This window comes from Leptidea sinapis, chromosome 43 (genome assembly GCF_905404315.1).
Source record: "Leptidea sinapis chromosome 43, ilLepSina1.1, whole genome shotgun sequence".
NCBI classification, from domain to species: domain Eukaryota; kingdom Metazoa; phylum Arthropoda; class Insecta; order Lepidoptera; family Pieridae; genus Leptidea; species Leptidea sinapis.
This window is the reverse complement of record NC_066307.1, coordinates 937608-960375: the sequence shown is the minus strand read 5'-3', so window position 1 is coordinate 960375 and position 22768 is coordinate 937608. Positions and strand designations below refer to the sequence as shown.

At 33.6% G+C, this 22768-nt stretch overlaps 2 protein-coding genes across 7 annotated transcripts in view; both read right to left on the bottom strand.

The window, feature by feature from the left end:
- Positions 1-15935, bottom strand: part of LOC126977061 (cystinosin homolog) — a 64148-nt gene extending 48213 nt beyond the window's left edge. For 2 of the 6 annotated variants that reach the window (XM_050825742.1, XM_050825745.1), the window contains exons 1-2: positions 15667-15935; positions 7311-7413 (exon numbers count right to left, since the gene is read on the bottom strand). The gene's annotated coding sequence lies outside the window, so the exon portion shown is untranslated. Of the gene's footprint in view, positions 1-5701; positions 5857-7306; positions 7414-15666 lie in introns of those variants that run through there. The other 4 variants (XM_050825744.1, XM_050825743.1, XM_050825746.1 and 1 more) reach the window with 4 other exon arrangements.
- A 2765-nt stretch (positions 15936-18700) lies between these two features.
- LOC126977058 (cryptochrome-1) lies at positions 18701-21449 on the bottom strand. Its single transcript, XM_050825735.1, has 3 exons — positions 21292-21449; positions 21005-21214; positions 18701-20720 (listed from the first exon to the last, which is right to left on the bottom strand). The coding sequence occupies exons 2-3, from the start codon at positions 21143-21145 to the stop codon at positions 19305-19307; spliced, it is 1557 nt and encodes a 518-aa protein (XP_050681692.1). The 5' UTR covers positions 21146-21214; positions 21292-21449; the 3' UTR covers positions 18701-19304.
- Between the last annotated feature and the right edge of the window lie 1319 nt (positions 21450-22768).

Genomic DNA, 22768 nt, shown 5'->3' with positions numbered 1-22768 from the left:
ACGTGAGGCGGCGAGAATCGAGAGCGGTCCGCGGCGGAAGGTCACCGATTCCAAAAATAACAAAAATCGTAACTAGAATTAGGTTAGTTAATTAGATTGTATAAAAGTCACAATAATTTTTATACTTTTTAGTGCATATTATATCTATTGTTTTGGAATATTGTTATTGAAATCGGTTGTTTTTTTGTTAATTTTTTTTTATTGAAAAAGTGATCCATGATTTGGCTTCTGGAATTACACTAGTGCCGACTTGTAGTTTATACTTTTTGAAATGGCTAATTTGGAGAGAGTTCTATCTAGTTTAAAAAACATTGAAAGGCTGGGATTTAAGGCTGAAAATGGATATCAATTTTCGGCGTATGCCAAAACTTTACGTTTGTATCCCCATATACCTAACCAAAATCATTTCGAACTCTATGATGAAAACGACTTTGAACGGAGATACCGTTTTATGAAAGAAATGTTTTAAATTTGATCCTGCCATGAATTAACTCAATGATTTCTCATGTAATTCAAGTACTACTCGCATCACCGATGGTCACAGTTGTGATGACGCAAGAGATTGTTGATCTCTTTTTTGTTCGGCTTATAGTCTGATTTTTTCCTAAGTCGTCGTTAAGGCTTAAGCTTAGCTCGCACTCAAAGCGATGTTTATTAATTCCGACTTCGACTTAACTATATATTCTATAGATCTCTTAGACTTTGCTCAGACTTTAATAACGTAAAAATTAGCTGAGTGTCAGCTTAACATAATCTTTTATTTCGTTTTTATAGTCATTAACTAGCCGACCCGACAAACGTTGTTTTGCCATATTAATTATATTGATCTTTTGCTTGCTAGTTGATAAGAGATGGCGCTAGTTGTATTCATTAGTAACAATCACACTTCTTTAATATTATGTATAATTCACACTATAGTTTTATAAATTATAGCCTATTTGTTATTCTGGTGTGTAAGCTGTATTATTGTAAAGTTTCATCAAAATCTATTCAGTAGATTTTGCGTTAAAGAAGTTCAAACATACATCCAGACATACAAACTTTCACATTTATAATATTAGTAGGATTGACAGCTAACATTATGCTTAGCTTGAGCTAATACACCCCAATGCAAAAGTCAAGTTTGCGTTTTATTACATTCAGCTAAGTTTTACGTATGTAAAATCTGAGCAAAGTCTAAGTACATTCTATACATCTCAATCGTAGTTAATATGAGAAACCTAAAATACCTCCCACGACCTTAGAATAAGAAGTGTAATTTGTCCAAGTGTATCGTCCCCATTCTGTTATCAATCATTCAAGCCATACATGTTTCAAAAATTATCTATACTATCTATTATTACATGTTCAAATAATAGAATATACTCGATAACATATCCTCGCACTTGAGCGTGTTTTGCCCGACACTAAAATTTCGACATTATCTTAAAGTTTAAGGCGCCTGGTATCGTGAAATGATCATCTTTGAGAGCCTAATGATCTGCAATGAGTTAGGAGATTCATTATTATTATCTTCAACCCGAAATTCAACCTTCTAAAACGTTAAATACAATGTAATAAAAATTATTAAAATGAAGTTGTCTTCAACTTCAAATTTGCTACTGCTTCTAGATTACTGGTGACATTCTTATCGCTCTAACAAGAGAAAATACTTATTTTATTTCTCTAAAAAGCGAACGTTTTTAGAGTTAAAAAAACTATATAACTTTGACATAAGGTACTTTATACTGCATTCACTACAATCGGCACTCTTCGGGTCTGTATGCGAGCGACGCGAGGCAGTGTATCGCTGACTCTCACACGAATTATATTTGTTTGTGATTGGTTTGCACGCGTGAATGGAGATAGTTAGCTCCGCCCAAACGCTGAAGGTCGTTGGCGTGATCCTGTGCCTTAAGGTAACTAAATAATCATCGCACAATCACTTCTTTTGAATTTTGAATTCGCTGTTTGTTAAAAGATGCATTGTGATGTAGTGATTATACTATTTTCTTATCTTATCATCAGTAAAAATTTGTAATTATACGGTGTAAACGTTAAGTGTGATTATTCCGTAACTATTACAGATATCAAAAAACTTTCAACTGATATTGAAAGTACTTTACCTTATTAGTAAAATGACATCAATAGCTTTCAAAAGATCAAACGAGAAGTATCCAAAATGATGATATTAAACACTCCCATACATTTAGTATGTACAATAGTAGAAAGGTCATTGTATAGCACAACAAGGACATCACTTCGAACATCTGCTTTGAATACACAATTTTGTATTTACTAAAAACCAATAGATAATTGAGGACAGTTTAAATCGTAGTATAGAATTGGGTTTTAAGAAATATATTAAGAATCGATGACGTATGGCATATTAATGTACAATGGTTAAAAATAAAAAATGTCGTAAATATTTTAACCTGTCACTTGTTAAAACACGGAATCAAAGATTTGATATACACACATATTAATACTGTTATATTATATTATTAAATATTTACTTTCACAGTATTTAAGATTACGAAGACGCCGTGATAAGAGTCGTGGTTAGCATAACTGGCTGCGTCTCGCGATTTCAACCGCCAATACTTGAAAGAATTACATAATATATGTGTACGTAATTTATTAATTTTTTAGAGCTTTGTATTAGGTATGCTACTATAACCTCACGACCGCGCACGCAGATAAAACAGTTCGGGACTGCTATCTCCCGACTTACTTGACAAATATCTACATTTAATACTAACTAAAAGGTGAAGCCTAAAGCTAAATAGCCTATAGGCTATTTATGCAATTCTTAATTAATCTGGTCATAAATAAAACATAAACAACAGATAATTCAAATCCGCCTGTTATGGGCCTGCCACACACTCGAAGAGTTGCATGGGAATTGAGAAGAATGGAGGCAGAGACGTAGTATGGCAACATTACTCGTGATGCCGGACATCGCTCCTCATCGTTCCCACTATTCCCTATTTTGTTGGTTTTTCGAGAGCGAGTCAAAGAAACAAGTGCAAAACGTCGCGAGTGGAGCAGTGTGTGGCAGAGTTGGCGACCGGCGGCCCCATAACATCCAGAGATTAACTAATTTACACAATTTTCATCCCCTTTTGGGATTGAATAAGAGGAACTATTATTATTATATTATACTAGCTGACCCGACAGACGTTGTTCTGTAGATAGTAAAAAAAAAACTATTTTATATGAATTTGCCAATAATATTTAAAAACATCAAGATTTATTTCGTGCTCCCTGCAATGAAATTGTTTCACAGCAGAACTGTCAAACCGTGCGTCAATAAATTCTCTCACAGAAAATATGTCCATACAAAACAAATATTGGAAATAAAAAGTACCCTATTTCTCAAGTTGGACTAAACTGCACTCCATGAAGTAATCCCCATTAAAATCCGTTCATTACTTTACGAGTCCATCGCGGACAAACAACGTGTCACGTAATTTATATATATTAAGACATATTAACCAACGATGTAATACCTTGTTTAGCAAATAAATGATTTGATTAATTAATTGTATTTAAGGTCTATCCGAAATTCAATTTCTCATGGAACCAACATCATCAATGGTTTAATTATTTTGACATTTTTCAGACCCACGGGGACAACCTAACATCTGCAACATATGGAATCATAATGCAATCTTACCCTATGTACATTCCCTGCTTCAAAAAACCGCGGCCTTGTCGCGTGACTGCCATTAGGCCGAGCTTCTTGTCTCGTTAAAGTGTCTTTTATCTTTCCCATGGGCCATTCAAATTGTTTTGGAACAAATTATTAAAAACTTAAAAATCTTTATTGCTTATTATAATAAATAATTAGTAATGATAATTTGCTATTGTAATACACAAATGCTATAGGTACATAAAATAAGAAAATTAAAACTCATCGCTTGATTTAGGTATCACCTATTCAACATTTTATGACTATATTTACTTTTTAAATAGGTCGATTTTATATAAGGTTTTTTCGCATATTACTATTGTCAGTAACAGGCGTTACCAAAGTCATGGAGTCATAAGATATCCCAATTAATAATTACATTTATATAACTGCTGCTATTTATTACTATGTAAGTAATGTATGTATATAATTATAACTACAATAGCACTTAATATTCATACCTTTTGTTAAATTAACTTTAATATGATTCGTGTGGGTTAAATTAACTGCTGTTATATAAATGTGATTATTAATTGAGATATCTTATGACTCCATGACGTTAGCGCTTGCTGACACTATATTATGTATAATCATGTACTTAATAAAATATATTTGGCTACACCCATCTGGTATTAATTGTATCTGGCTTTTCTTTGACGTAAAAAAGTTACAATTCAAAAAAGGAACAAATCAGCAAAAGTTGTTTACAGCGTTTTTTCGTTTCTTCTTCTTTCCGTCAAAATAAGTAATGATAAAACTAGATATATTTTAAATTTTTATTACAAAAGAGGAATAAATGCAGCAAAAATATTACTTAAATAAAATATTTGAAGATATTTTCCTTTCATTCGCTACTTATGTGACGCATTGACACTTAAATTAATTTATAATTTATACACACCCGCTCTTGCTTAGCTTATCAGTATTTATCATTAAATACATCCTTTTTGGAGTATCATCAATAGTTTTAATAGTTCAAGAAGAAGTTCTATACGTAATTTATAATTTTTGATCCCTTAGGTTAACACATTAATGCAATTATGTATTGCTGATAATAGAAGTATGTATTCAAATTTTGAGAATCGTTTGTTATTTTTTCACCGGTGAATATTTTACATTAACTTCGAGTTATTCGGCGATTAAACATAAGGAGAAACGAGCCGAAAAACACACATAATGAGTGGAATGCGGAAATTCACATGCACCACACTGATGTCTTTAATTCCACAACCACGCGGTTTGCAAAATCTTCTTTCGGCTAAAATTTTCCCGAATCGATACGACTAAGGACTATGACTCAAGCATCATGCAACCTCTTGTATTGCGGGTGTACATGGATGGCCATCTTTCACTGTCCATCAAGTTACACGTGCCCCCTCTAATATAAAAAAAACTTGAAACGTAAACATACCCGAGGTGTATTGTACTCTAAAAACAGTAACGCATATATTTAATGAAGGAAAATTGTTCAAATATCTATGAATAATAAAATAAAAGGGCAACAAACTCCAGTCCTTGAACTTGGACAGTAAAAATATTTGTCATAGTTCTTCTATAAAGAACTATTCTTGGGTCCACTTTGAAATCTGTATCGTGCTGACCTTTTAAACCTACCTGCAAGTCTTCGAATTCGTTCAAAACAGAAACAAACTGTTGCATACTTCATTTAAGTCAGCAAAGTGTGTTTTTTTATTTAGTTTAAATTCGTTCATTCTATAAACATATTTGATAGGATAATATTTTATGTTTTAGCATCATAATGTAGTACCAATAAGAAATATCGGGTCGCATTAGTTACTGCTATCAGGTTAGGAGTATTGGTGTTTACCTTCAGAACACATCATCAGATCATATAGAATGTTAGTGCTTTCAAATTAATGTAATATAAAAATCTGGCTTCGTCTCTAAGTAAATAATACTTGATTAAAAATATTAAATACATAGATAAAAATGAACGTAAAATCATTCACAAAACAAGGTTTAAACGTCCAATAACAAGTTTTAAATTAAACAAAAGTAAATACATACCCAGATAATCTAGTATACGAAATCACTACATAAAGTACACACTTCACAATTTTCGATTTGATTCAAATTTCGAACCGAGAAAAAAATGGCGGGAATTCTCTTTTCGAAGCGTGTGTGTGTCAACGTTGACCGCACGCGACTGTATGACGCTATAAGTAAACCGGCTCTGCTTATGACCAATAAACGCTCGCAAAAACTGTCAAGATCAGTGGCTCAGTTCACCTCAGGTGTACGCTGCATAGTATCAGTTACCGTTTATTTCATATCAGAGATAAATATATCTTTACCTCTTTAGCCACAACAGTGTGGTCTGGAGGCATTGAACTAATTAGCGCAGCTTAGGTAGCACGCTGCCAAGGGAACTATGCTGTTATTATGTCTGTAGGTAGATCGATTTGTTTGGTTGGCTTTATAACAATATTCAATTCACTTAGTAGCCTTTGGTTTACGGGTACATTTATTTTCTTACAATTGAAATCTTTAGAATAACTTTTAACGTCAATCAAAACACTATCACTGCCAAGCAATATAATGCGCTCTGAAATTCTCTTTCTATAGCGCGCTCTTAGTATTCTTTTTTGCGTGATCATATTTTGAAAAAAACCATTTATATAAATACAGCACTTAAGCTTTTCTTTCTATGGAATAGGATGTTGATGGTAAGCGGTCACGTTCACCCATTCTCTCTTGTTATACAGGAGGAATCACAGGAATTCCATGCAGGAATACCGAAGGACTTGCGTCTAAATTTGCCTTTGGGGTGAGAATATGCTCACAGTTCCGTATTCCAAAAGATTTCTTAATACGTTCCTAATTACCCCTGAGCTGGGATTAGGTATTTAAAGTCCCCAAGTCGTATTAAGGTCAGAAATACTGGCTGATGCAACAAGCGGCCTTGAACTGAAATATATGAAATATATTCAGTCGACTCATAGCAATAAACACTAGCAACTCGCCTCGGCTTCACACGGACATTAGAACATCAGTTTCGCAGGTACTTAACTAACTTCGCATGATACACTTTAAACAAATCCCTCGTTCATTTGAAATATTTATATATATTACTCTTTTCAATGACGAAGAATAAACTAATGGTTACGTCAAGCACTAGAATATAAACAACAACCATGAAATGATGACATGACATAAATTTGCAAGTCATTTTCATGAGTATTGCATAATATTGTGAAAAATTTAAATAACATTGACAGTTAATTAAAGGTCTCTTTGAAGTGTCGCACACATTTTAACACAAAATTAGATCATAGTCCGCAATAAAAGAACTAAATATATTGTATATATCAATTTTGAGAAAACAAATGCCTATATACGGCAGCATGACGATACACTACAGGTTTGCTGGACTGTTGACTTCCAAATATTATTATTTTATCTAATTTTAGACCTTTGACAAACAGATAATATTATAATCAATGGATTTCGTCCGTAAAATACAATCCAATCCATTAAAGTTCTGGTTTTACAGTCAAAATGTTCTCTTTCAAAAACAAGTGTATGCGGTGGGATAATTTTTGGAATTGCAGATTGTCTCTTACACATAAATTTATATTTTTTATATTATAGAAACATAGAACGATGCCTTACCTACCTTATATTATCTCGTAGACGCATTTCCAAGGTCAGCTAATCTCCCTAATGTCGTCCTAGTTTTTCTATATGAACCATACCGTGGCATCGCTCCGAAGGAAGAACTGTGAAACAAAGCATAAATGAGATAACTTGACAAAGACATAACGTTGACTTAATCTGATGAAGAAAGAAGAAGTAGCGATGCTACCTGTAATACCAGAAGAATTAACAGTTCGTTACTGGTCTTTAACGGTAAGGCTCATTTTAAACCTACCCACATCTCATTGCATAGAAGAAAATAATAATGCGCCTAGAACTTGAGCACGATTTTTATGTTTGTAAATTATGATTTAGAAATACTATGGTATTTCTCGGTATTATTGGCAGGATTCACGTCAAACAGATCTTTGAAGCCACCATCGAGACAGAAAAGTGATGACACTTATTAATTCACTTGAAATGAAATGAAATTAATTTATTTGTATTTATCGTAGTAACACAGATCTTATTGGTAGATGCACAGCACAATTCGCCAATATATTATAATATTTACAGGCATATTCTTAAACTTTATAACAATATAAGTTCTGGATAAATCTAAATAGCTCAATTGAACTCTGAAACTCTGAACACTTTCTACAAAGCAATTCCACACACAGAAAGGAAGTTATTTGCGAGAAGTAGCCTGTTATCCCATTAGACCACAGATTATAAAATTTGAGTACGCAATTGGAAAATTGTCCAAGTAATTCCACTTCCAATCGAGAGTTTTGAGATAGATATTCGATTGTGTCATGAAAATTAATAACCATTAATAGCCCGCATGCTATCTGATGTTTTCAAATAAAATTATATTTCAATACACTTAGAACCAGTCACCACATATTTTGCCCTCAAACGGAGTAGTACCAAAATTAAGGAAAATAAAGCCGGTCAAGTACACAATAATTTAGAGACCTAGAAATATGTAATTTCCCAAACAAAAATAATAAAAAAAAGCATACGTGATCCGCTGTTCCACGGCAACTGTAATGATCGTGGCGGAATATCTATGTAGGTACATCTAGTAAGTGGGGTGTCAGGTTATTTTCGTTACGGAATTTCTGGATTCGGTCTCCACGCTCAAGGCCCGCGATAGAAGCTATGCAATAGCTTTAAAACTGTAAACCGTTGCACGATAGGCAGCCAAGCAACCACCAGACAAACAGGCTCGTGATTTTCTACGTGTTAAATTTTAACAACGAAAATAAATACTTGAATGCCTCAGAACTGTGTTTAGGGTTTAGATGTAAATTGACATAGATACAAGTTATTTTGATAACGGTCCTTAGGTCACGTCTACTTTCTCTTCACTCAAAATTCAAAATACAGCTCGACCACGTGAGATATATTGATTTTCTAAAACGAAAGGTGCATCTCAAACGTAGACGTCTGATAAACATGACCTGATTGACATTCCGCGTGCAATATAGCATACAAAGGAGGTATGTCTTTACAGTTTATACACCTCAATAGAAGTCGGAGAAAATTTGATACAATAAATGGCAGTTGGAAGTTAGTTTCAAGATTTTAAGAGTTCCAGGATTGTTTAGAGAATACTGCAATAGAATAAATTACCATTACGTATAATTAAATGTGGGATTGTACTGCAACCTACTAGTCTGATAAAGTACTTATGAGGGTTAGATTAAGAATTGGTCTCCGCTGCGCTCTAATTTGATACCGCAGGCGTAGCAAAGTGCGACAACAAATACTACGCCCAAGTGGGCGTACTCGAGCCGGTCTCGAAGAATGTGTGACGTTGACGTGCCACATGATCTGTTAAACTTTGCTAATAATTGAAACTAATGTTGCGTAGTAAAACATTGTAAAAATAATACTACAAAAAAATAAGAAAGACACTGGAATCGCATATCAACAGTAAGTATTTTGTATTATATTAATTTCAATGTAAAATAACACGAAGCGTATGTTACAAAATTTCGAAGATGCCATTGGGTGTCAAGATGCCACGCTCACAAGCATCTAATAGTTGTCGTAATAAAAATGCTATAGTGCTTAGGTAGCGCGGTTCTAGTTGGAACAATCCTTAATCTAAGTTATAAGGTATATATTAAGTGTCCACTGTCCACCTATTTGATTGTGACTTACCAATTGTGAGCTTAAAACATAGTGCCCATTTTTTTTCTGAGATGCAATAGCATGCACAAACTAAGGTTGAAAAGTGTAATTAATACATCACTTCGCGATTTAATCTAGGTTTTTTAGACCGACGGAATTAATTCGTTTTTCTTTATTTCTAACCTCTATATATTCACATTTCTCGTACGAAGTTTAAATGTATTCGAATCGAGTCTAACTAAATTAATATAGACCTATCTACGATATGTATTGATTAACGGCCGTTACCAATATTCAGTCTATCTCTTACTTGAGTTAAAAATCGTAACTATCGTTGACTTTTCTGTCCCAATAAACTTATCGACGGTAACTCACCTTATCCATACACGCTCTCTGTCAATGGGACGACATATAGCTTACCAGAAATAGAAGTTTGTATGGAAATTGCAATTCACGCGTCCCAATATAAGCTTATTATATTATTGACATCTAGTTACTAACAGTAAAAGGTAGTAACTTATCTCTATCTGTAGATAGTATATAGGGAACGGTGTACGTTATATGAAAGCTCATGATCGTTCAGAGGGCAATGGAGAGTGCTATGCTCGGAGTTTCCCTGCGAGATCGAATCAGGAATGAGGAGATCCGTAGGAGAAACAAAGTAGAACATAGCGACAAACGACATAGCCCAAATAATTACAAAACTGAAGTGGCAGTGGGCAGGGCACATAGTTCGACGGACAGTTCTCCGTAGGGGCAGTGAAGTCCTCGAATGGCGACCACGTACCGGAAGACGCAGTGTTGGTAGGCCCACAATATGGACCGACGATCTGGCCAAGATCGCCGGAATACGTTGGATAAGGGCAGCGCAGGACCGATCGTCGCGGAAATCTTTAGGGGGAGGCCTTTGTCCAGCAGTGGACGTCTGCCAGTTGATGATGATAATGATGAAGTGTACCTTAACGAAGTGTTTTAATTGAACTACTAAATTAAATTAAATATTGAATTTGAATTTATTGATCGACTAACAAAGACTCGGTTGATCTTACAGATGATTGTTTTCTATTTATTGATGGATATAACCCTGGCGATAAGTCCACTAATATTATCCAATAACTGCCTTAATCCATTCTGAATGTCGAATACAACTAGCGATTTAAATTAATAGGTTAGACCGTTGTATTGGAAACAGTTAATAAGTTCAACACGGCCATCTTATGTAGGGCGATCAAAGTTTAGTTCATGCACTTGGGTTTGCTATTAATACTAGAAGATAAAATACTTAATTTCGATACTTATAACTCAAATCAAAAAAAGTCAAGCAAATGGCACTTATGTCAAGTTTCTTTTTAACCGACTTCAAAAAGGAGGAGATTATCAATTCGATCGGTATTTTTTTATGTATGTACACCGATTACTAAGAGATTTATGAGCCGATTTACGTAATTCTTTAATAATTAAATGTAATAATTTGTTTTATGCGAAATACTCAGTCCTATAAAAATTTTACATACTTTGGCCCAGTAGTTTTCATTTTATGAACATTTAAAATTTTCGTCTACCTGGATGACGTAATTGTTTTGTGTACGGATTTTTTTTTGGAGTTTCATTCCGGTTGATTATATATGATTATTAACTAACACTAAAACGTAATACATAAAAAAAAAACCGGCTTCAAAAACTGAAAAGTATCAAATAACTTATAATTTAATTTAATGCCTCTTATGCAAAACTTTACCTTTAATATTAATAAAATAGTATTATTTGTATGTGCTACATATTGATGGCTTTGAAGTTATTTTTTATTTTTTAGTTTTAAATATTATTAATCAGGTAAACTCTAAGATTTCCCTGCTTTTTACCGTCTATATTAAATAGTATTTTTTTAAGTAGCTATGGTATGGTAGGCCTACGAAAGGTTCCACGTGCCTTAAACAATATAGATCCCATATTTCACGTTCTTGTGAGACACTGATATATCATGAAGAACGTTTGTTAGCTATGAATGACAGATATACTAAGACCCACTTTTCGGCAAACGAATTAATAATAATAATGTATAATCAAATTAAACTCCTAAAAAGCAGTACACAAACTATAATAACATCATCCACGTAAATAAAACTATTCATAAAATGAAAACTTCTGGGCCAAACTATTCTTCTATGTCAAATTTTTATGGGAGCAAATGGCAAACATTGTGCATCGTAATCACGGAAATCGGATCAAAAATCTCAGAGTAATCGGTGTACATACATAAAAAAGTACCGATGGAATTAAGAGCCTCCTCCTTTTCGAAGTCAGTTAAAAAATACCGAAGATTTATAATGATATTGGATTTAATAAACTATTTATTGGCACGAATAAAATAGCTTCATTATGAGGGTTTCACTATCTAAAGATGATGCCGTCTTGCTTATACGAATCTCCTGCAAGCGAGTCTGTAAGTTGATGAGAACTTTCCTACAGAGATGCGGAGAAAAATTTTCGATTTCTGTTTTAATACATTTTTAAGATCATTAATGATTGGTTTGTATAAACTTTAGATTTTAGGTATCCCCATAAGAAAAGAAACATGGTGTGATATCTAGGGACCTGGGTGGCCAGGCCAGGTCTCCAAACAAGGATATCAGTTTCGGGATGAAAAGCGTCTAGATCACGGTCATTGCATCCCTCGCGGTATGGGCGGCAGCGCCATCTTGCTGAAACCATGTGTTTCTGTTGAATCGTGAACCGCTTTCAAATATAGGACGAAAATAAGATTCAAACATGATGACATACCGTTCGGAACTCACTGTTATTCAGCCGCCATTTTGGTTCTCAAAAAAATAAGAGCCGAATTATTCCAGGGCCAGAAATTACGCACCTTAAGGCCATTTTTGGTCTGTGCAACTGTCTTTGATGCTTCTGTTTCGGGTTATGTGGAGCATAATATCTGCAATTTTGTTTATTAACATAACCTTCCAGATGAAAGTGGGCTTCATCAGTAAAGAAAATCTTACTAAGCCGATGTAACGTGGGAAATGGAGTAAGCATTCTTTCAGCGTACGTTTTTCGTAAAACGTAGTCGTTTTCCTTCAAAGCTTGAACCACTTGGATCTTGTACGGGTGGACCAACAATTTCCTTTTAATAATTTTGTGCACTATTGCCATTTTTTATCCACTGCATGCTTCCAAACAGATTGCTGTGGATTTGCGATAGCTGCATCACTAACTCTTTACACGTTTTCTTGTGTTGAAACAAATGATCCCATGTTTTTTATGCTCATGGTAGAGGCTGTTTCCCGAAACTATGTTATCCATTTTTTCATCAAATGTATCCTTGGTGCGACGCATATTGTAATTAAGTTGACTTCAGCGTACGATTTGCCTCTCGTCCAATAAGCTTCGATTAAAAAAGCGCATGCAGTCCACTCCAACACTCCATTGTGACTAAGAAAACCGCATGTCCGAGGCATTGTACAATTTTTTTGAAATATGAACTTTCCCAGTGGACACAGGGTGTAATATGAATGTTCATAAGCACATAAGTTAGGATTAGGAACAAACATTAACTTGTTATGCCTACTACTTAGTTGTGTCCAGTTAGTAAGTCTTTTTTGGATGATGTAGGTTATTTGCTTTTAAAACCTGATCCCAGAAAATGTATTAAACAAATGTAGCACACTTGTTTAAAAGAATTATTTATCAAAATTAAAAAAGCATTGTTATAAAAAATGTGGGTGATCACTTAACATCAGATGACCCATATGCTAGTTGGTCCTCCTTTCCATAAAAAATACATTTTGCTCATTGAATTCTTCTACTAATAATAAAACAATCATAACAAAAACATACAAGTTTAGTAAATTATAAACATACTGTAGGCAGCGGAAATTTAGAGAATATACAAATGACACTTGCAATAATAATAAAAAAAATATGATATTGCTTCTATTCATTAGCTCAAGGCACCACCAAATTGAATAGAGAAGTCTAACTGATAAATTATATTATTCAAGTCATCAAATTAAAATTTTAATACCAAAATTCATTGAATGTGCTGTACACCATTTGAATTTTAGATTAATAATACTTTAATCACTTATACTACAAGACAATTGATTGACCTCGCTAACAAAGGAACTGATTTACTTAAACTTTCACTTTACATAATTACTGTAGATGAAGTATATGATTATCAAATCACATTCTTAAGTGCAACTTTATAAAGTAAATTATGCAAATAATAATTATGTATTATTTAATTATAACTAAGCACAATGTACAACAATAATGTATTGACATTTGATTAAGAATCATTTAGAATGGATAGTGGAGAGTAATAATATATTGGCTAAGTCCCAGTTTGGTTCGCCTCCCAGACAGGTATGGAAAGGGCTTCCACAAGGGTCTGTCCTTAGCCCATTAACTCTCAGTCAATTCTTTCTGTTATATACTACAATATGCTGATGACTTGGCCATTCATGTGTCTTAAAAAAAAATTGAGGAGGCCTCTTCTCACCTCAATTCAGCTATTAGCTATCTCAATAATTGGCTTCTAAATCATGGACTGTCCTTATCAATCCCTAAAAGCAATGTGGTTATATTTTCTCAATCTAGACCCTCCCTGATCCTCTGGCCAACAAAAATTTAATGTGGTGGACAAAGTTAAATTTCTAGGTGTTGTTTTGGATTCTAGATTAACTGGAATTCATCATTTTAATAATATTGTTAATAAATGTGAAAAAAAAATGCAAACATTTTGTGTTCTCTATCCGGAGTTTGGTGGGGCTGCCACCCAGATACTCAGAAACTTATGTACAATGCCCTGGTGCATAGTCACTTTTTTTACATCACTTTCCTACTGGATTCTTGTAACAAATCTGCCCTGTGTTCTCTTGACAAAATCCAATAGAAATGCATGCAGATAATATATGGTGCTTTGAAATCATCCCCAATTAATGCTCTCCAGGTGGAATGTGGTGATCCTCCCCTGTACCTCCAAAGTTTTCCTTTTCAAAGTTGTTCAATTCCCTTATCATCCCCTTATCTCTAAGCTTCATATCCTGTCTGATTTTGTTTCTTCTAATAAATACTGGTCCCATAAAGATTATCCCTGCCCTTTCAATAGTTTTGTTACTTATCTCTGTCTTCCTGGCCCATATTTCAGTGCTAAAAGTTTCCTCTTTTACACATTCCATTTCACTCCCTTATCTTTCAACCCCAATTTTGTTTTGGATTTTCATTGAAAAGAACTCTCATGTTGCAAATTCCCAGTTAAAACAATATATTGCTAAACATTGGCCTGATTGGCTGTTTGGATTCCCAAATACAATATTATCCTAAATTATAAATTTCGCCCTCTAGCATCAGTATTCTCTGGTGAAGCTATAGTTGTCCTGGAAGCTTTAAATTTTTACTGAGTCCCATAACCTAAATAAATCTGTTATTCTCACTGATTCTAAGAGTTGTCTACAGGCTATTGCAACTATCCAATTTAAATCTGTACATAAATTTCCCTACATATTAAAAATTAAAGACGCCCGCTGCCACTCTAAAAATATTCAAGTTGTTCTTGCCTGGGTTCCTGGCCATAGTGGTATTCAAGGCAACAAAATGGTCGACAAATACTGTATGTACCACTACATGGTTTATCCCAATGATTTACATCCGATTGCAAGAGTCTTTTATTATCCTGGAAAATATATTGGCAAAAGACTAGTTCTTCTAAAGTGAAATACTATGATGATGTTTAATCCTCAATTCCTATTCATCCATGGTTCTGCAATTTCAAAGAAGACATAAACATGCTAGAAGTACAATCTGTAGATTAAGGCTAGGGCATGTGTGTACCCCTGTTCATCTGGCTAAGCTACATATAAGAGACACCTCTCTTTGAGAGTGTGGACTTGATGAAGGATCTCCCAATCACATGATCTACTTCCTCCTGATATCCCTCGCTCCACTGATCTCAAATCCTTACTCTATATTAATTCCCCTTTTGTTTATATTCTATATTCATTCATTAACCAAAATAATTTAATACTTTACTTTGTCTTTTAACCTTTGTATATATATATATATATGTGTGTGTGTCTTTTTTGTTGTAGATATATCAACAATTTTTTTAGTTTCTGATCGTCACCTTGGTTCATTCACGAAGCTGATTATATACTAAGCATGATTAATATACACTAGTCATTGGTGAAATCTAAAAAGGGTACGCCATCAAGCCAAACAATAATAATAATAGAGAGGAGAGAAAAACTTACATGTTCCATACGCCTCCCATTATGTCTTCTTAGCAGCACCGAATACCTTCACGCATTGAAGCCTGAAGGGTCCATCCATGTGGGGAATATAAATGCCTAAATTTAATGCATGTTAAATCTATATGTAGTATTGTAGCATATTTCATATTTATATATTATCCGGCATGTACATAGCAATATTATTTATTAGCCTTTTTGAATCAAATTTGAATGATGACACTTTTAAAGTGGGCGTTGATGGTCGTAGCCCGTAGGCATAGAGTAACTTATTATGGTCGTACTCGTAGGCGCGCATATCCTGTCGGTTGTTGTCATTCATTTTTGACTTCTTTGTGTATTTTTTAAACTTCTTTAGATGCTTGGACTATGGATACCTTTATACTGTATCTACGTTTAGGCGCATTAGGGTATTTTTTTTACAAATGAAACGGAAACGGAAGCGTCACGGAAATTTGAGAATATTTATTTTGTTCAAGAAAGAGAGCGATTGACACCGATTGAGGAAGAGTATTTCTTAACTCTCGGGCTTCCCTACTAGCCTTGTATCATGCAGGTTTAGCGCGCGGCCGCTAGTTAGTAGAACATCTTCCCTACAAGCCTTGTACGATACAATAAAGGTTTTTAAATCCAAGATGATCGCCGCGCAAAATTATAATTTCAACAATATGGATATCTACTCCGAGATTCTCGAAGGTGCAGAGAACGAATTTAGGATCATTTTTTAAATCCAAGATGGCCTCCACGCAAATTTTTAATTTCAACAATATGGATATCGAATCCGAGGTTCTCGAAGATGCAGAGAACGAATTTGGGATCATTTTTTAAATCCAAAATGGCCCTCGCTCAAATCTATGATTTCAACAATATGGATATTGGATATCGAATCCGAGGTTCTAGAAGAATTTAATAAATCCAGTGTCTATATGTGCCAATAAAGTGTCACGAAAATGTGGGACGTTTTTATCCAAAAAGAGGGAGAGGGAGATTGAGACCGATTGAGATAGAGTGAGAAAGGGTGAACCTAGCATGCAGTACATGCCACCGCTAGTAAGTAGAACATCTTCCCCCCTAGCGTTGTATCGTGCAGGTTTAGCGCGTGGCCGCGAGTAAGTAGAATAATAATTTTTAATATTGACTTAAGCATTTGGTTTAAAGAACAGATTAGGGTAATTCATATAAACGAGATTTTAAAATTAGTTTTCCAAAGAAGTTTCACTTCTGACATATTATGTACTTTGTACGCACGCCATTTCTTTACCTAGGATATTGACACTAGAAATAGTGTCCGCGTGCCCCACAGAACAGAAAAAACTAGTAGAAGTGGCATCATGTTAGTTTACTATGGAAACAGATGTCACAGTAGACATATGTACTAGTATGGAAACTACTTACCTACCTTGTTGATGAAATACTTACCTACAGTTGTCAGGTTATTTTTCTAACCGTTCATTTTTAATTGTATATTTGGCACAACACAAAAATATTAATTGTAATTTAAAGGCATTTATTTTCTCAAAATTGATTCCTTTAGAATTATTTTTGATGTCATTTCTAATATATGTACTAGATACTACTGCCGCTTCGGAAACAAATGGCGATCTGAGAAGAAACGCCGTCGGCGCAAGAATCCCAGCATTATTTTTTTGCGCTCTTAATAAAATATACAATATTGTACTGTCACTGCTTTTGCTATAAAAAAATCATAATCTAGTCCTAGGCTGATTTACGACAGATCAATTTTTTAATAAAACCGATGCCTGAACAGTGGCTGGGACTTTATTAGGAAGTGTATACATTTACCCTCAAAGCTATTATGACGTATCTTATGAAGCCTACTAGAATTAATTACAAGCAATCCCTTATTTCTAGTGTTATAATAATGAAAATCTTCATTAGGATCAATAAGGTGTCGAGTTTTGACAATACTCTTCAACAACTGACTCTTCAGTGCGAAATGTTAGATATTAAGTCGGCGATGTTTTTAATTTTAGCAATTGAACTGTAATTATTTAGCAATTATTGTTAAATTAAAATTATTGATTAAAATAGTCATGTTATTTACGTAATTTTGTTAATTTAAAGAGGCAGTTACCTGAAAAATGACACTCAAACCACTTTTAGTTTGAATATGCTGTTATTTGGACAGTATTTTACTAAGCACTTTGTCGATTGAGTAGCGTTGTATTCCAAGCGCTGTCAAAACAACTCATCGAAAACTCTGCCTAATGGACGCGTAGGCAGAGTTTTGATTCAGACAATAATTAGCGTGATTGTTGTTTATTGTACGTAAATGACAAAATACAGAGTGCCGCCAGCTCATATGTGGGATATCTCGTTAGCCAAGTCATTCTAGATGTCGTCAGGAACTAGTTACAAGGTGTTTTGACTTCGATCAAAGACTCTGCCCCAGGTGAAGATGATATTCCATATTAATTTTTAGCAAACCTTCTCTTCTGTATTACTTGGATTTAATAAATAAATGTATATAGGGCTATGTTCCGCCTTCTTGGAAATCGCAAATCTAGGACTTTGGATAGTGTGGGTACTTTAACGATAGATTAGCGATTGGCTTTTACACGTAATTAATTAGCTACTGCAGACTTTTTAGACTGCAACAGCTGATGCCAGTATCATCACTTAAGTTTTTTTTTTGGCAGTAAGGGACAAGACGAGCAGGACGTTCAGCTGGTGGTAATTGATTTGACCTGTCCATTACAATGTAGTGCAGCTCAGGATTATTGAAAAACAAAAAAATTCTGAGCGACACTACAACTGCGCTCGTCACCTTGAGACATAAGTAGTCACATCTCATTTGCCCAGTAATTTCACTAGCTGTAGCACCCTTCTGACCGAAACACAGTAATGCTTACACATTACTGCTTCACGGCAGAAAAAGGCGCCGTTGTGGTACCCATAATCTAGCCGGCATCCGGTGCATAGGAGCCTCCCACTGGTAACTTATAATTTATTCTACTTGATGTTGTTGAAATGTTCATAAACTTGGTAAGAAATAAGTATAATAAAAATAGGTTCAATCATTGCACTTAAGATATTTTATTAATACATGTAATATACCAAAAATACTTATATAAAATTAAAATATTTGTACAATCAAACAATAAACCTATAACAATTATAATGTTCCAAATACCACACTTCTTATATTACATACAAAACTAGCAATCTCTATTAATTATTAAAACTCAAAGGTGTATTTTGTTCAGAACACCATAAATTCTATATTTCTTTGTCAAAAATGATCTTATCACCCTTAGACAATTTAATCATCTAGATAGACCCTCTAGCTATTAGTCAACACATGACATTTTATATCTTTAGTGTTCATGACAGCTTCATCTTAAACTCAAGATTCATTGGTCACTTTGTTTTAGTGTGCTTTTGTTGCTGAAAATAGAGTCTAACAGTGTGTCACTATTTTTTTCCACTTTTGACAAAAAATATGTTAAACATTTTAAAATAATAGATTTAAAAAAATATATATAAATAACAGTGACATAGACAAATTTGTTTTATTTAGATGTGCCATCTATTATTGTTTTCGGAGATTCTATTAGTGATTTTGGTAAAAAATATTTATCCGGGTCTCCTTGTATAAATATTAAATATACTTAAACTAGTTAATCAGATCTAGGTCTTTTTAGAGCTTTCTTTTCTTTGTTAATTTTATATGCTTCTGACATTTTTTTCATATTTTCTTTATGTACCTTATCATGATCAACTATCCTTTTAGGGTAATTCTCACCTATTATACAACCAGCAGCCCTTTGTACTGATTGAGGTGCTTTCCAGGGTTCATAAATATATTCTGATGGGAATTTTTTTAACTCTGGTACATATTTTTTTATATATAAACCATCTTTATCAGTCTTTTTGCCAAATGCCACTGGACTATATACTCTAAAATATTTGTAAAAAAATGCTGAAGCTGATAGCCACATCCAATTTCCTGCATTCAAAGACCAATCATAATCAAGTAACAGATCCTCAAAAACTTTTGCACCTTCTTCCCAAGAGACCCATAAGTCTCCTCTGGTTAAGAAGCATGCGACCATGTGTCTTGCTAAATGATGAATCCAACCTTCCTGTGTCAATTGACGCATGATAGCATCAACAAATGGGTAACCTGTTTTACCTTCAGACCAAGCTTTTAAATGGTCTTTGTTGTTGCCCCAAGGTATCTGTGTACATAAAGAATTGCCAACCATTCTATCAAAGTTCTCTGTGCCAGTACCAGCAGTATAATAAAATTCTCTCCACATTAACTGACCCAACAATGACACCGGTGGTTCAGAATGTCTCATTTCACTTTCCACTTGCTTCAACTTATGATAAAATAACCTAGCAGATAAGCAACCATGGCTAATATATGGACTTAATACTGTTGTACTTGGTTCAATACTATTAGGTGATGTATTTGGTTTTTCAAATGAGCAAACCCATTGCTTCTTAGCCATATATGTCAAAAGTCTTTTCAAGCCTTCACTTTCCCCACCGGGATATTTAAAATCTGAAGATTCATCTAATCCTATTTCTGTTAAGCTAGGCACATCATAAGACTTGGAATTAAAATCAGAAGACTTACAATCCTCTGATATTTCTTTTTTTATTTCAATACACTCTTTTACTTGAATATCATTAACTAATGAAAGAAACTTTTGGTATGTCAATGGGACATTACCATTATTTTTCTTTAGAACAGTTTGAGGGTTATATACTGTGTGTTGAACTCTTTTTACTACAAATATATCATTTTTATCACAAAAATTTTCAACGACTTCATCTTGCTTTATATAAAATGGGTCAATATCAACTTGTAATGTCAAATATTTCACATTCCACTTTTTTAACAGTTCTGGAAGGCATTCACTAGTTTTTCCTCTAACAATATATAGGCGGGTATTTAGTTTTCGTAGGTTTGCATCTAAGTCATGAAGACTTTGGATTAAAAATCGCAGTCTGTTACCACGAATCTGTTTAAGAATATCTGGTTCTATTATATAAATTGGTCTCAAAAAGTTTTTCCGATTTTCAGCCTGAAATTTTAAAAATTTATTTATTAAGCAAACACAGCATTAACAAATATATATAATAGAAATTCATTCATAAAACTTAAGGAAGTCAACCAATAACAGTTTATTATCTTACAAGCACAATATATAACTAAGTTATGAGAGAAGATGCACAACATAATTGAATTAAAATATTAAATAAAACAAGAATCTATCAATTCAAAAAAATAAAGACGTATGGAATACAGAGAAAAAATTAATTATGAAGAGGTGTACACTTTGTATTCTTCTTGTAATCTAAGACTTACCTCATTGATTGCATTACGTAAAGCAAGATTATCGTGAACCCTTAAATCTAACCGAAACCAATGTACGACTGAGCCGAGAACAGACATGCTTTGTGAATTTAATACTAATAACGGCCAATTATATTTTATACTACAACGCATACAAGTGATACAATATACTGTATAACTCTAATCACTACTTTAAAATAATATAAATTTCAATTGTATCACCTAATGATAAATAATAAGTTTTGTAAATTTTTATGTACAATTTTCGATTCACCGTCCTCTAATCACTACTTAGGTACCTATTAGTATTTATTTTACTCTGTATTATAATTTTATTTTTTATACCCTCAGAGCAATAATCAAAGAATATATTTATGGCAATAATTATGCTCTGAGTTATAAACTAGAATCACAGAAACAAAACAAAAGAATTTAGTTTTAGTAACGAGTGCCAAAGAGGATGTATATACTAGGTAGAGCCGGGACTGCCTAAATAAAAATTGAAATTTAGTTTAGTATGAAAAGTGCAGTGATTTGACATAAGCTTCAAATGAAATGAAGACGTCACACTGTACAGTGGTCGCAGTGCATATTGCAACGTACCTGTAAACCAAGTAATTGTATTTACTTTCCTACAATACAGATAATATATTATATGTAATTACAATTGTAATTATGGGTATATGGGTATTCATAGACAGTAATATTGGTTACTATAACGGAACGCAATCCCGTATACTGTCAGTCGCATTTTTTGACGCAGAATTCAAATGAGTGTATTAAAGTTTTCTATTTAACTTAAAAACTGTTTATTGAATGAGGCGTTACTTTGCGGAAATCCATATTTTTTTTTTATTTATTTGTTTTTAAAACAAATATTGGCGGAATTAACACTAAAGAAAACTTAAATCATTTGTTTAAAAAAACTGTTGTTGGATTAAAAATACTTGGGTTTAAACTGTAGGTATTGTTTATAAAACGTTAGGCATAAGGCACTCGAGTGGTTTTTTTGACTGATCACGTGATCAAAGTACTGCGAGTACCTTACCTCTATTAAACTACTACTATTAAAAATGGTACTACCTACTATTAAAAATGGTTAAAACTTAGTATTCCTTAGCACGAATTTGGATGTAAAAAATATTGTAGTTGATAGAGCTTTAGTCCACGATTACAATGATACCACTCTTATTACAAGGTAATGCACCGTTTTCAAGAAAATAACGAAAAAAATTCTAACCTAAAACAGATAAATCACGTAAATAAACACTACTGACATCGCGGCGGGAGGCTAGAAACTGAAATGATTTACCTGTTTTAGGTAAGATTTTTTTGTGATTTTCTTGAAAACGGTGCATTACCTTTTAATAATAGTGGTATAATTATCGTGGACTAAAGCTCTATCAACTACAATATATTTTACATCCAAATTCGTGCTAAGGGATACTAAGCATATGCGGTTAAGAAAATCAGACGGTTAACTGACATAGATACGGCGAGATTAGTATACTTTAGTTATTTTCATAGTATTATGTCCTATGGTATATTGTAATGCGGCAGTGCGGCCGATGTTAATACTATATTTGTGCTGCAGAAGAGGGCTATTCGCGCGATTTATAACCTAGGTCCTAAAGAATCATTAAGAGAAAAATTTAAAGAAATAAACATTTTGACTGTTGCTACTCAATACATTTTTGATAATGTTTTGTATGTTCATAAGCACATTGAGGAATTTTCTAGAAACTGTGACATTCAAAATGTTAACACGAGGAACAA

Bases quoted from the DNA above. Each gene is read 5' to 3' on its own strand.
- LOC126977058 (XM_050825735.1), bottom strand. From the start codon at position 21,145: ATGCGTTGTAGTATAAAATATAATTGGCCGTTATTAGTATTAAATTCA. The intron at 20,721-21,004 runs GTAAGTCTTAGA...TTAAAATTTCAG, and splicing joins TACGTAATGCAATCAATGAG to GCTGAAAATCGGAAAAACTT.